Source organism: Salminus brasiliensis, chromosome 24 (genome assembly GCF_030463535.1).
Source record: "Salminus brasiliensis chromosome 24, fSalBra1.hap2, whole genome shotgun sequence".
Taxonomy (NCBI): Eukaryota; Metazoa; Chordata; class Actinopteri; order Characiformes; family Bryconidae; genus Salminus; species Salminus brasiliensis.
Genome location: NC_132901.1, coordinates 15,606,270 through 15,622,675, shown reverse-complemented (window position 1 = coordinate 15,622,675; position 16,406 = coordinate 15,606,270). Strand labels below are relative to the sequence as shown.

Genomic DNA, 16,406 nt, shown 5'->3' with positions numbered 1-16,406 from the left:
TAGCGTTTACTGATGGCTGTTATTTACCACAGCAACTACACAGAGAACAGAGAAAAAACGAAACGACCATGTGGATTCTTTAGAAGAGAGATGGAGAGAGAGAGAGAGAGAGAGAGAGAGAGAGAGGGAGAGGGAGAGAGAGAGGGAGAGCACTTCTCGTACATAACAAGCTCTGAATGATGCTAAACAAGACTTGCAGGCCAATTTGCTTTTGAAAGTCTTCACAAAGTACTATAAAGCAAACAGATCCCGGCAGAGCGTTTAGATACGACTGTAACTGACAATCTCTCGTCTGCTTTAACTGAACAAATTCTCATCCAATCTCCTCTTAAACTCTAAGATGTAAATCTTTAAATGATATTTTCACACAAAATAAGATATTTTTCTGACTTGTTCCCATCCTTCCTCCTCTGTGGTTAACCCCTTGTGCTCTGTGACTTTTATTACACTCTAAGGATTAGTAATCGCTAAATACACGCTAAGCAATGCATGGCCGAGTTGTTTCTAAGATATAAATGTGTCTGTGTGGGAGGGTGGGGGGCAGGAACCACTGGCAGTTATTTTTTTTGATTTCTCATATATTATGTTCTGCACTACAGGGCCAAAATACCTAAATATTTTTCCTATCGCTCCTCATCTTCTAAAATTAACTAGCCCTTTTTTATGCTTTACTGTCAACTTAACAACTATATAGCATCATCACACACAGACACTTTTGAATCTACATTATTGGTGTTTTTATGTTTTGTTTTTTTACATAATGTGAATCTGATGTGATTTGTTTTTTTACATTCTGTCAACGTTTCATAATAACTGGGCCAATAGAAATGCTCCAATATATGGAATAAAATCTTTTCACATGGCCTTCCATTTAAAGTCAAGATGTTTACCTTTTTTAACCTGTAAAATTGCTATTTTGGAGATACAAGGTTTTTGCGTAACAATGCGATAATATATAAATAAGATCTGTTCAGACTGGCCTGAAACACCCCTTATAACTTCAATATCAATTACTGGATCCAAATGGGCAATTGAATGGGCAATTACATGTCAATGTGTCCATAGTTGTACCCATGAGAAATTTGTAGAACCATAGTTCTACAAATCTACAGTGTAGATTCTGTGTAAAAAAATCCATACAGATATAAGGATTGCAAGTCTGGAACCACTGCTAGTTCCATGAAGGATATCAGGCTGCCAGTTTTTACATCACTGATGGAGTATAACTCTTGTTGCTCTGCTATAATTAGACTGTCTAATCAAACTGGTGAATTTGGATTTGTATATATAATTTGATCGGTCAGACTGCAGTAAGGCAAAGTCATCATCAGGCAGTATAACCTCACCCCCTCTAATGGAAAAAGGAAATCTGTCATATCATGCTGTGGTAGGTGAAAGCCACTCCATAAAAGGAGGCTTCCTTAATTATTTCTATTGTGACAAAAACCCAAACACTGACCTTTGGAAGCAATTAACTGCTTCAGCGACTCATTAAAGCCAGGCTGAGTTTCAGCCTTTAATTCAGCAGCATTCAGCTCTGATACATCCATCAGCCAGAGAGAGCAACCATGGATTTGGCATGTGTGAGTGTAGACACGTGCTAGATAACACTGTGACCACACACACATGCGCAACTTGGTAGAATCCTTTTCTAGATACTGACACTAATAAGCTGTGATCTGCAGGATACTTATAGAGTAACACATGTTCTTAAGCAAAAACACACCGGGTCACATTCATCAAAAACATCATCATTTACAAACATGCACTACATGGACAAAAGTATCGGGACACATCTGTTAATCATTGAATTCAAGGGTCTCACTGCCACAGGTGTATAACATTAAGCACCTAGCCCTGCAGTCTGCCTTTACACACATTAGTGAGAGAATGGGTGGTTTTAAACAGCTCACTAAATTTAAGCATGGTACTAGGTAATAGGAGGCCACCATTGCAACAAGTCAGTTGGTGAGATTTCTTCCCTACTAGATATTCCACCATCAACTGAGAAGGGGTTGCACTTAGGGACCAGCAGTAGCATTTCCTTAACATGATCAACTGTGAGTGATTTTGGGAGCAAAATTTTTTTTCAGGAATCAAAGTCCATCTGACTCAATGACTGCAGAGTTTCAAGCCTGCTGTTAGAGCAGCGAAGGGCAACCAGGTTTATATGAATGCCCATGGATTTAAAATGGGATGTCAAGAAGGCTCCTGTTGGTGTAAAGTGTAGGTGTCCCAATACTTTTGTCAATTTAATGTCAGAGGTCATGTGTCATTCCACAGTCATAGTCATACCCTCATTGCACTGAACCGACAACATAGTACTAGCAACCTCAACTTCATGCCCCAAACTAAACAGCAAGCTTTGCCACAGTCAGTTCAAGACCACAATTTAGACTTACTTACATAATGGTCCTGCTGCTCTCACCTGGCAGAAATAATATATATTAGTTCCTATGTGTCAGTTAGGTCTCATCTGTTTGTCGGTCGTACACACACCCCATGCATTTTTTCAGGCTTTCCAGAACAGCTCATCCTGGCTAGCTTCAGCACCACGGACAGCAACACCCCACTGGTTTATTACACTCATTTAACAGTGCTAGCACTAGCTCAGTAATTCAGCACCATGGACAACACCTTACCGTCTTTCTGGTGCTTTGACTCACTGGACAATTTAAGAGCTCCACCTACCTCCACTCTGTAGGTGTACAGTCACAGACTGTGATCTATTTGCCACTGCAGTATAGCAGCCCCCCTCTACTCAATTTATCAACGGTCAGCTTCTACCCATGTGTCTGCTGTTGTCTAGATATTACTGGAGTGGTGAACCATCCTCAGCACAGCATTGACACTAGTATGATAGAGTTCATGATCTTTTGTGTGTAAGATCAAACTTATCTTTGGGGATGGGCTAAGCACATGTTAGCATTCAGCCTCCAGGTTAGTAGCTGCCAGACACCCTGGAAGAAGCTGCAATGACTAACATCAGGAAGAAAATTGGGTAAAAGTAAAAGTGAAAAATGTATTTAGAGAGTTACTGTTTGATTAATATCAATAGAAGAATATTTCATTCATCAAAGCTTAGCAGAGAGGTTTGAAACACACCTCAGAGGAGCGGCCGGACTTTAATCATTGCACTTCAAAACAGCGAAATGAAAGAAGCAGCTTCACTTTCAAATTTGGAGTCTTTATTATTACAGGAAAGACTCAGATGTATCCCAGTAAACAAACCAGACTGGCCTTTTGCTAAATAACACACTTCTTATATTGATTATGCAGTTTCATGATTAAATGGACTTTCAGAAAGTGGGTTTAATGTCAGGCTGTGGACACCAGCAGACAGCAAACCAGTAGTGTTAGCGTTATTGAAAATGTAGTAAAAGTCAAATCTCTCAAACATGTTCTTTAACCATCCCTCACATACACACACACACACTCACACTCTCCCTCCATCTTTTTTGCACATTGGAGCACTGCAGCTGTGATGTCTGAAGCCTCGGGCACTCGTCTCACAGTCTCTCTCTCTTTCTCTCTCTCTCTATCTCTCTCAAAAACAATCGGTGTCATGATGTTTCTTATCAGGGACACCTCAGGGACCCACCCTTTTCCTTTCTCACCAGTTTTACCACACAAACTCTTCACATAAGAACTCTATACTCAGTATAGAGTAAGAACTCTATACCGCAGCTTTACCACAACTTAATTTATTTCTATACTATTCTTATAGAACTAAAACTATTAAATTACAATTTAATTTACAAAACAATCATTTCTAATCAAAAAGTGTTATTTGTTGAGTAAATCATCAAACCATTCTGTTTTCTTTAATTTCTCTCCCTTCGCCAGCTTTTTTAAGATGAAACAGAGGCTAGTTCTCTAGTTTACAATCTAGGTCTCAGGTTTGCAATATTATTATATGTAAATTATTATATTTCATAATAACTTACACAAGGAGTTTTTTAATATTATAAGCTTTTCACCTAAACATATTGCAGATATTTCTACATTCCACAACAATGTATACTGTAATTATCCATAATCCATTTTTTTGTGCAAGCTCCATTTTTAAAATATCCTGGATTCTGCATATGAAGGTTATTAGAACTTCATTCTTGTCATTTTAGAATAATATATAACTCTGTTCATCATTCTGAACTCATCTAGTATTTGTTACAATGTTTCTTATTTAAATGTATATCTGAATGTATATTATAACTACACAAAAATGAGCAGATTAGATTCAGTGTATACATTGTTTATGTTTATCTGCTACCAAATGAGTTTATGTATTGATGAAAACACTGACCCCAAACTTTCAGACACCTGTAGTGTATTACACTGTGTCAAAACATGGATGAAATGATCATTTTATAGTGCATCATAGTGCATAAATCATAAATCAACTCAAAAGATTGAATCGGTATCATCCAATACCGATATTCAGATTTGGGGGACAAAAACTGGATTGAAGCAAGAAACAAGGAAACCCTGGTCTTGTAACTTTTTGCTCCTTTAATATTAATGAACTCCAAATTCCAGGTATATCTTGACAATCTTGCAATCACAAGGTCATAGGGTCAAAAGGCAGAAGATTGAAAGGCTATAAGGTCAGGTAGAGAGGACTGCAGCAGTAAATACTCACTCAGAGACGGTCATCTGCACACAGCGACTCAGCAGAAACACAAACTCTCGCTCCGGACCGTAGTCGTTTTCCAGCTTCTCCTGCAGCTCACTGTTACACACAACAGTACACAATGGATTACTCCCACTGTTTGCTATTTATGCATTATCACTGTTAGTGCTACTATTTGTAATAAACATAACCAGAACAAGCAAACAACATGCTAATTATTATGATCATCATTAATGATGTTCTCACTTATTCTGTGTATTAAATCATATCTGTAACAACATAACATATCTGTAATGTTTTTGTTTTGTTTTTTTACTGCAAATTGTACTAATAACTACTACTAATAAGAACTTCAGTACTAAGAGAGTTACTGAGGTCAAGATGTTGGATGATTACCACCCCACCTCATGCTTAACTCGCCAACTTATCCCAAAAGTACTGCATGGAGCACCAACCATCATTCCAGAGAATACAGTTCCACTGCTCCACAGCCCAATACTGGGGGGCTATACCAGGTGTGGGACCTCTAACCATGGTGCCATACTACACAATAGGTTCATGTGTATCTGCTTAAGAAAGTCCTATTCTATTGGCAATACTTCTCTACAGGGACTAGACAAGCTGTGTGTGAGCATCTGCGCATCCGTATCAGCAACGGATGCTACTCAGCTAAAGTAGCTGAATGCATTCATTAGAAGGGGTGTCCCCAAACATTTGAACATATTGGATATGTCTGAAGTTTAATAATCCAGCAGCTGACTGGAAGAATAATTCATTTGATTCACAAATGCGAACAAAAATGTTTAGATAATATATGACTTATTAATATTATTCTTATTCTTATTCTTATTATTAGTTGTAGTATTAGTAATAATAGTATTATCAGAAGTATGTTACACGTATGAAGACTTTGTCTTGGTAAGTGAACACATGTATGATATCTAATTCAATAAATTAGTAATTTTTTACAATAAATATGAGCTGTGCGTCATAACATGTACACTTCCGTGCAGTGAGTAACTTCTCCAACTAGATTCATTTTCTCCTCATACACACAGGCGCTCACGCGCACACACACACACACACACACACACACCCTGACCTTTAAAGAAGTGTAATAGTGCAGTTGGGGTGCCTCTCACAGCGTGCAGTAATAAAGAGTACGCCAGCCTGCAGGCTACAGCCTTTCTGATACACTATCACTGCAACTGAGCAGAGCACACACACTCATCATCACAGCGTGCCTGTGCGCATCAACACTACACACTAACAATGCACTTGTTACAGTTGTGCTGTTATACTGCTGCTGAATAAGCAGCACAGAGAGACGTGGTCTCTCTATTAACGTACAGACATGGCCAGAAGTAATATGGACAGTGATTCTTTTTATTATTCATTTTCTTAGATTACAAAAGTAATTTGACAAGCTAACATTTATTTGCCCTAAGATGCGCTTGGCTTAACACTACCGTAACCGTGGGATGCTCAGTCTGTATGTGTATGTGTACATGTTTCCAGTAATCTACGCTAAGCTCAGTCCGACAGCATTTCCCCATAGCGTTTTTTTTTTTTTTTTCCCCACAGTGTCTCACGGTTGCTGTCTCCTCGTGTTTGTTTGGAGTGTGTGTGTGTGTGTGTGTGTGTGTGTGTGTGTGGAGGCTCAGCCTGCAGGAGGAAAGCCCTGAAAGCCTGCAGGAGAAAATCCAGCCACTACTGCACAGCAGGCAGGCTAACAGCAGCATCCACGTTTGTTCATTAAAATGCACCCTGGGTGTCTGACTGCGCCAACTCATTACTGTACGTCCTCTTAAGAGTGTGTGTATGTGCGTGTGTGTGTGTGTGTGTGTGTGTGTGGAGCTATTTTAAGGTCTGGGTGTGTGCAATGCCATGTAGACTAGCCAGGACGAGAGAGCGAGAGAGTCAGAGAGTGGGGTATGCTTTATTATGCATTTCATGTCCATTTTATCAGAAACCCACCATGTTAATGTAGCTCCACCTTGTTGGTGTACAGTTAGAGACCGTAGCCCATCCGTTTAATGCACAGTTTGTGTTAGCCATCCTCTAGCCCTTCATCAATGGCCAGTCAGTCGACCTCAGTCTCACCAGTGACCCAGTTCCGCCGGCAGCCAAACATGTCCATCTCATAACAGTGCCTCCATCATGTTTGACAGGCGATGTTATCGTTGATTTGCATCTTGAGGTAAACCCTCTGTATTTACAGTTAGCCATCCTCTAGCCCTTCATCAGTGGGCCGACAGTTAGTTAGTTTATATAAGGGTAGGCAATTCCGGTTCTGGAGGGCCAGATTTCTGCATTGTGCTGATTGTGCTGATTCACTTACCTGGGTATTCCTCAGCAAACTACCCCGGCCATAATGTTGCATGCCAATTTGCGAAGGCAGGGGCCTTTGTCTAGCTACTCAAAAATACACCTGCTAAACACCACGGTCCTCCCTACGGCAATCTACACATGCAAAACCAATGCAGACCAGGAACTGTCCATCAAGGGATCATATTACCAACGAGGAGATTCAACATCTATTGTCCACTTGCTCTCTCAACGACATTGGGACTGATTGTCGCTTCTGATTTGCTGGGCATGATGTCCTCCAACAACAACCACCACATCTACTAAAAGCTGATATTACATGGACGCCACAGAGGAGGAACTGGAAACAAGGCTGTCCCCGTATAACGTGGTGTTAAACCATTACTGAAAATCCACGACCACTCAGAAACACATGGGATGGGGTCGAACTCACTGGACGTATTCAAACTCGCTGGAGACGACTTGCCACCCAATGCACCAGATGGTGCAGGAGGATCTAAGTGTAAGTACTTAAGCAACAGTCTTGATAAATGTCTCATTAAACTCTAAAACTCTGTACCGGTGTGTTCATTTCCACCAGCAGCTCTCCTGATGTCCTTCAACCCCTTAACGCAGAGTGACTTATAACACACTAAGGTGTATTGCTCAGTAACTACAGAGCCTTCTGTCCAAACTGGTGGGGCTATTCTTTAGTAATAGAAGTTCTGGCTTGCCGTCGGGCCGTATGTGTTTTAAGGGGTTGAGCTAATAAGCAAACCATGTTAAACACAGGGGTTTAAACTGGTCTTAACCCCGTAACACTCCAAGCCTTATTAAACACTAAGAGCCTTCTGTGGGCTGGTGGGGCTATTCTTTGGTAATAGAAGTTTGTAATAACACTTTTGGCCCACTGGTGAGCCATAGAGCCATAAGGGGTTAACAAAGGTCTGTTTAAATACACCACATCCTGAGGTACTGGGTGGGAACTGGAAATACTGAGCACAACATAAATCACAATGTACTGCTTATGTATCATATTGTAATGTTAGAATGAACAGCGTACAGTATAGCAGTGTGTATATGGTGTATGTTCATGCATACCCAGTGTGTGAGTGTAACAGGCCTACCTGATCTCCATTTGAACCGAGTCATGGGCCTCTTCGACCTTCTGTAGTTCAGCTACGGCACTGTCTACAGCTACAGAGAGAGAAAAAGAGAAGTGGGGGGGGGGGGGTGACTAAGTTACACTAAAAGGTCAGGCTTGTATAGAGCAGTGTGAGCAGCGTCAGGCGCGTGCTCTGCAAACACTGACTGCGCCTAATATTTGCCACTTAATATCAACCTCGCCGAAACATATAGTACCATGCAACAGGACTGATCTCACAGCTAAACATCTGCTGAAGCCGACAGAAGGAAGGGGCGCGTGAGAGAGGGGGAAGAAGATGGAGAAAGAGGGGAACACAGCACAGCACAGCTGTCACAGAAAGAGTGTGAGAAGTCTGACAGAGGGGCAGGGCAAAAGAAAAGAAGAGTGAAAGACATTTAAAAGTGGAAGAGTGAGAGGGAGAAAATCTTTTGAGAGAGAGAGAAAGAGAGAGAGAGAGAGAGAGAGAGAGAGAGAGAGAGGCTGATGTCTTAATCACATGTTTCCAAAAACTGCTGAAGGAATCAGCCCTCCCACCTGTTTACAAACAACAACAAGAAAATAATCAACATAAACCTCACTTGTCTTGTCACCGAATAAAACGGCACACAGAAGAAAAGCCGGATATATTAGTTACTGGTTATACAGTATAAACAGTTGGGTTTAAAAGTATTTGGACAGTGATTTTTTGTTTGCCATTCTGCCTCAGTACACCACCTCAATGGATTTGAAGTAGGGCAATCAGGGCATAACTGTAGACGTTCAGCTTCAGGGTTCAATGAAAATGCTGCATCAACCGTTTGGGTTTTTAAAGTCTCTCCATTTTCACATGCCCAAAAGTAACTGGACGAACTGACATACGTATTAATATACGCACTGTTTTTAATACTTGGATTTAGGAAAAGTACTCGGATAAGTCTGGAACCGATGACCATCACCAAATGCTGAGTTTCCTCCCTTGAGATGCTTTGCCAGGTCTTTTTGGCAGCTGCCTTCTGATGCTGTTTGTTTGTGAGTCTTAGGAAGTTGGGAGTTGGGATCTTGTGGCTGATCGAAAGAAGCTCTATCAACAGTCACATCATCAATAAACTCCAGTGACCCAGTTTCACCGGCGGCCATCCACGCCCATGCCATAAGAGTGCCTTCATCATGTTTGACAGATGATGTGGTGTGCTTTGGATCAGGAACCCTTCTTTTCCTTCTGCATGGTTTTATCTGCCTGAAGAATCCTGATTATGAACTGGGTTTTTTAAGATGTAGTGGTTTGCATTAAGACGTAAACCCTCTGTATTTACTGTCATTAAGGCATGTCTTAGTTGTAGACTAGTAGTAGGAGATGCCTACCAACTTAAATAGTGTTCTTCACTTCACTAGATGTTATGAAGGGGTTCTTCTTTAGCAAGGAACAAAATAGCACTGTGTTCACTCCTAAAGTGTTTGCTATCACTCTGACAGGTTTGTTTTGCTTCCCCTTAGCCTAATGATGGCCTCAATCGCATGCACTGACACCTCTTTGGAACGCTTATTGAGAGTTCTCATGAACGGCTGGGAAATGTACATTTAACATTTGCAATCAATTGGCTCTTGATCTCCTTCATTTGCCATGAAAATGCTTTTCAGCCAATTATCCAATTAGTTTTGAGCCTGGAAAAAATGATGGGACGTAAAAATGGCTTTATTTCATAACATTTCATGCAATTTTTGGGGTAAAAACCCTTGAATTAAGGCTGAAAGTCCACATTTCAGTCACAGCTCGACTGCTTTTCGCATTTGAAATCACTTGAGGTGGTGTTCAGAGGCAAAATTACAAAAAAAACCCCAAAACTGTCACTGTCCAAATACTTTTGACCTGACTCTGAATTTTTTATAAAATAAAATAATAATAATAAAAAAAAATTCTGTTTTGTGTTCTTAGGCGCTGTTCACACCTGGCATTTTAAATGTCTCTCCTGTGATGTCTCACATTATTTCCACTGAAGGAGAGACACAGCGTCACATGGCGTCAGTCCCCCACTGCTTTCGTCACTGAAACGGCTGGCGATGTTTAGTCTGTTTGTTAGTTTGTTATTGTAGCTTGCTCAGCTAACTCATGTAGGCAGTGGACGGTGTGGCCTCGCGGTCATTACATATTGCCTGGCTGGGGCAGGTTGATGCGGGTGGTGCTTTGCTGTTGGGGACGTATCACGATGCTTTGGCATTCACACTACAAGAATGATGTGGACATATGTGTCTCTGACCACCTCCGCATGTGGCTGAAAATGAATGATGACTTAATGAAACTTTATGTTGGGTTATAAAAATGGAACGAAATGGATTGGATTGAATTTCTTGTTGAAACTTTGTTAAACATCAAGTGTAACTATAAATAAAATATATAAAATAATATAAAATAAATATAAAATCAACAGTGTTGTTGATGAAATTTTACGTTTTTCATTTGCTCCAATTATTTTAGTCAGAAATAGTTTGTAAATAAATACAGACTCAGAACAATACGATGCGACTAAAAATAGAGTAAAATGTAAAAGGCTGAATCTATGATCTATCTAAATAAAGACTATGACTACTGCCTCGCTCCAGATGAATCAAATGATTTATATAATCCAACAAAAGGACATTATTTTAGTCAAAATAGTGCAGGTCCATAAAGCTGCTCTCCAGCTGCAGAGGAATTCAGACCAAATCAGATCGCAGTGACTCATCCGCAACTCTCAGATAAGAAAGAAGACAGAAATAGATAGAGGGAGAAAGAAAAGGTCAAGGACATTCTTTTGTAGAATGCGGAGATGGGTAGAAATAAACGGAGCGCTACCGAAATAGAATGGAAACTGGATCGTTTAATAACAAAATCTGAGAAAGAAACAGACAAATGATGCCCAGAAGAGCTTTAATTACTGCTGCTTTTATGATATAGTGACTAAAATCGTACACACCTACGATGAGTGCACTTCCAGAAGCAAGAAGAGCTGTGGGTTATGTTGTAGACACATGTAAGCAGACTAGGGATGCGAGTGGGGTGGAGCTGGGAAGGCCTAGCCCTCTAACTGTTAGAATCCAGGCACCCCAAGAACATAAAAAGGGTAAATACAAACGTTTGCCTTGTGCTCTTTTAAAACAGAATGAACCCCATGTTTTCATCCTTGTGCCTTTTGCTTTCTATGAATTATTACTCATTCATTTTAGGTCACGATAACTACAGCGCAGTGGACTAGTTGGCTAGGTAGTTGCCAGCCTCACTATAGAGATGTTTCTGCAATAGAGTGCTTCTTAGCTGCTTCCTCAGGCTAGACCTAGGCCATCCTACAATTAAACTCTGGCTACATCACTCATTCATGATCAGAATCAGAATCAGAATCAGAATCTCTTTATTTCACCAAGTATGTTACACATACAAGGAATTTGTCTTGGTGAGAGCAACACGTATGACAAGTAACAAAAAACACAGAACACGGTCTTAAACTAAAGGAAAATGACACTAAACAATAAATAGGGTAGGGGATAAATTAAAAAAGTAAAAAGTGCTAAAGGTAATAAAGAGCTGAAAATATATTTAGTGAAAAGAACATCTGTACAGGTGTGGTATTATGATGAACATAATAATGTATTCTAAACACAATTTTCATGTCATCATTCCAAAATACTAGATACATGATCTCACAACTACAAATCTTAGTTCAATTTATTATTCAAGATCTTGTGAAAGTTATTTTAGAGAGAAAATGAACTGGAAGTGCAACATGTTTTACATACCACAATGATATTGATGTCCTGAATGTAACATTACTCCATTTTGCTGCTAACCAGGCTTCTTGACCATCATACAAAACCCTTGGCCTCTTTTCTCCTGCAGGACTAAATGGTTTCTACGGCCGCGTCGCACCAGTGTGGACCCGTTTGCTGTGTTGCTAAATCAGGACTAGGAAGTACACAGCTCAGAGCAGGAGGTCCTGCACTACAAAAAGGTAGCTTACCTAGGTAAGGCTAGCTAACATACTGAATAAATCCCACTCGTCACAAAGCACTTACACAAGTCTTTCTAAAACTTAACTTAACAAGGTTTGACTAGAGTGTGTGGTGACTTCAGCATAGAGTTAGCACTATGCTAACGGACAGGTATACAGGTTCAATAATTCAGCCCTGGAAAACAGGTCCTTCTATCTCCTGTTTTTCACTTCTTGGCCTACTTTGGATCTGGCAAATGTTGTTTACATTTTATGATGAACAGACCAATAGAAATGCTCCAAAATGACTTACATTTGATTGATGTTTTTTTTTCCCTCTCCTGTAAAGTTGTCATTTTGGAGATACAAGGTTTCCATATAAATACAAAAGCTTTATTCGTTTCAAATCAATAATGTACACTCATTTCAACCCAGTTTCCAGCTTTGAGTTTCTGAAGCTCAGATGCTTTCCAGGATTACAAAATTATATTTTCTTACATTCGAATGCGGCTTTTATACCAAGAGTTTTAGCACCTTCATCGACTACTCTGGACAGCGCTCATGGGGGATAAATCAACGATCAATGTATGAATCAACCAGCAGTGAATTAACAAAAGCAGCAGAAATGCAGCACTGCAGTTCCCTTCTCAGAACCTCCACTGTAACAAAAACCCACAAACTGTATGATCAAGTGGCTACAATCATGGTAGAGCAATGGAAGCATCATATGTATATCAGATATACAGTATATAATATATCTAGAGGGCCATTTATAACAAATTCTATATTTTTTTACCATCATGTAATGGTGACAACCCTTGCACTCCTAAAACACACATATATAAACACATCTCAGATACAAGCATGTCAGAAGCGGTTCATTTTTATACGCTTTAGAGCAGCCCACACACAGTCTGGTTGTGAGTGTCTGGGCAGCAGTGTATGACCTCTGGCTAGTTGGCAGGGCTTCAGAGAGTGTGTATTGACGAGCCATCGACAGGCTGATCCTACTCATAAAGACATGAGAGTAGTGTTCATTTCTCCAGAGGAGATGAAAATACCCACAGATTCACAACAAAAAGCTGTAGGACAAGAACTATTTCACATGAAAAGAGGAGGAGGAAGATAAAGCCTGAAATCTGAAGGCAGATTTTGTGATATGGACTGAGGTGGACACTCTAAATGTAGGTATTGTGATATAAACTGAGGTGGAGCTACAGTCTCTCATTAGGGTGAATATTAATAACACTCTAAATGTAGGTATTGTGATATACACTGAGGTGGAGCTACAGTCTCTCATTAGGGTGAATATTAATAACACTCTAAATGTAGGTATTGTGATATACACTGAGGTGGAGCTACAGTCTCTCATTAGGGTGAATATTAATAACACTCTAAATGTAGGTATTGTGATATACACTGAGGTGGAGCTACAGTTTCTCATTAGGGTGAATATTAATAACACTCTAAATGTAGGTATTGTGATATACACTGAGGTGGAGCTACAGTCTCTCATTAGGGTTGAATATTAATAACACTCTAAATGTAGGTATTGTGATATACACTGAGGTGGAGCTACAGTTTCTCATTAGGGTTTAATGGCATTTAAATCAGTGTTCTGTAAAGCTTGTAGCAACAGTAGCTAACTTACCAAAAAAATGGTAAGTTGGTAAGTACACATTTGGGCCAGAGCCTGGATACATCTGAACCCTACACCTCATTCCGTCAGTCCCTGAAATGCATACAAGGGCTGCTCAATAAATCTTTTGTTAGTGGTTATTGCAGTGCTGCAATGCAATCACAGTGTTCTACTCTGTACTGTAAGAATCCTGACCAATCACAGCTCCAGATGTTTTAATTAATCACCATATTAATGTAATCAACAAAATAATACACACTCACAGAGCAATGTATTAGAAATATTGTAATATTGGGTAGAACCTCCTTTTGGAGAAACACTGGAGAAAAAGGCAACCTGGACCAGCTGGAAGCTGGCAGATTCAGGGCCTTCTGGAGAAGCAGAATGAGCTTCACGGCCGAAAGACGCGCCCGGGTATACCTCCTATGCTGCAGGCTTCTCACCAGCACTACTGGCATGGTGTACATTGGGGACTGTCATCTCCACTATTGCACTGGAGACAGCCTGCATGTCAGTATGTCCAGGAAAACCTGAGGTGGTTCTGTTTTCACATAAATAAGTTTGCTAAATCTGACAGCCAGGTAAAACTACGATGTTTCATCTACTGATTTCCCCACTGTTGTGCTCAACAGTGTACTCAAAGACATCTATATGTAGGTAGCTAACAGTGTTTAATATTAATTAATGCCAATTTCAATCAGTTTCACCAGTTCAGTAGAGCTCAGAGTTAGTCATGTGAGGTGGGAATGCTAGTTGTCAGTGGTCTGAGAAACAGGTTTTCACATCTGAGTGGACAGCATTAACAGAGGTGAACATTTCACCAGTTTTCTAACATGCTGACAAACAGTCAAATCTTTACCACCAATTTCTTAAAACCAGTATAGAACTGGAAACCAACACACTTAAACAGGAGTGAAGGGGTTGTTGCTTTCAAAATCTAATAAATAAAATCATTATCAGGTTTATTTTAATAGTTTAAAAAGAAGGTTTTGATTTTATATAAATATGTCTTTTAGAGAAATACTAAAACAGTATATCAGTATATTGGTTCACATTAGAGTCCTTTAATTATGGTAGTTTTAGATTTAGTTTTAGAGTTTCAGGTATTAAAATGTCACATTTATATGATTTTGCTGATGCTGCATTTCTTTTGTAAACAATTACTTCCACTCAGCATCATGGTTGCGTTCATCTGTAACTCAAAAACCATTTGAAGAAAATATTAAAATTGAAATATTAGACCAAATTATACCAAATTACGCCCAATTTTACACTTTTACTTGTCCACTTTAAGTACATTTGTGAGCAAGTACTTGTGTAAATAAATGTAAATTATACTTTATACTAATGTTCACTTCAATATTTTCTAACTGGAATATTTGTACTTTTACTAAAGTATGGGACTAGTGTCCTTCTGCCACCTCTGAACTACAGAGCAACAAGACTGATGTGTTTTGAACGACCTAAAAGATAAAGGATATGACCAAGAACATGGAATAACGAGGTAGATCTGCTATTGTTCATTCCAAAATCAAGTGAGAAAGTGTACAACAACAGACAGTTGATTTAATAAGCCTGACTAAATGTTACTACAGATCTATTTCAGTTCACAAAAGGCTTCACCCAGTTGTTTCACTTTACCCGTATTATACTGTCATTGTTTCACTGCAGTAACTTCACTTTTACTGGCTAAGGATATTCGACACTGCTCTGGTGACTAGATGATATGTTTAACGGTTATATCTGAATAAAAGGCTGCAGTTTCAGGGGTTAAATGAGCTACACAAAGCTTTTCCGCTCTTGCGCACACACACACATACACACAAAACACCTATTCAATCTACTCGCCGCATTCACTATATTAGAAACAAAGCCCAAACCTTTGTTACTAATGCATGCACACATACAGACACGTACTCGAACCATTCCACCCAGGGTAGCTCAATTATGTTCCATCGCAGCGGTCAAAAGGTCAGCGGTCAAGAGCTGTCTGGCCATATACATAACATTACAAAGGCAGCCTGTAATTAACACTGCAGCAGAACAGAATAATCACAGTAGCTGGAGAGAGAGAGAAAGAGAGCAAGAGGAATAACAGCTGTTGATTTGCTTCAGGGTGAAACTCCAAATAAACCGACTAAATGTTTTGCAAATGTGTTTATCCTTCATTTTGGGTGGCTGTGAGAAGTGATGTGAGATAATCAGCACTACTGAATCCAGGAATATGAGGATGTGAGTGTAAAAATATCACTGAGCGCAACTCTGTAGAGTAGTCTTGTTTAGTCTAGTTACCCTTAGTTATATATATATATATATATATATATATATATTTTTTTTTTTTTTTATTTGAATGGGCTTTAATGGTTAAATATATCTAGTAATATATATATATGCAAACCTTAACACATTAACTCTTTTGAATGCAAATTAATCATCTTACCAAAAGCCTCAACTTCCTCCCGCAGGTCTCTCTCTCTCTTTATAGAGCCTGGTGACGTATTTATATTTTTGTCTTGCGATGTAAACACAACGTCGTTACTTCTGAGCTCAGAGGGTAGATTATACTTTATTTATGTTGAAATATGGATTCAATCTGATAACTAACTCCGTCGTGCCTCTGAGCTACAGTTCTCAAGACTACACTGAGATTATATATGGATATTGTTGAAATTAATGTGAATAAACTTTTGAATAGATTGACACCACTAATATATGTATATATATATATATATATATATATAT

The 16,406-nt window shown here is 39.4% G+C and overlaps 1 protein-coding gene across 4 annotated transcripts in view; it reads right to left on the bottom strand.

Moving 5' to 3' along the window:
* The window catches only part of LOC140547057 (glucosidase 2 subunit beta-like), a 325,295-nt gene that overhangs the window by 174,110 nt on the left and 134,779 nt on the right, over window positions 1–16,406 (bottom strand). For 2 of the 4 annotated variants that reach the window (XM_072670576.1, XM_072670575.1), the window contains exons 10-11: window positions 8,068–8,137; window positions 4,643–4,732 (exon numbers count right to left, since the gene is read on the bottom strand). In XM_072670576.1, the coding sequence (XP_072526677.1) occupies window positions 4,643–4,732; window positions 8,068–8,137 (160 nt within the window). Of the gene's footprint in view, window positions 1–2,402; window positions 2,980–4,642; window positions 4,733–8,067; window positions 8,138–16,406 lie in introns of all 4 variants that reach the window. The other 2 variants (XR_011978387.1, XR_011978386.1) reach the window with 2 other exon arrangements.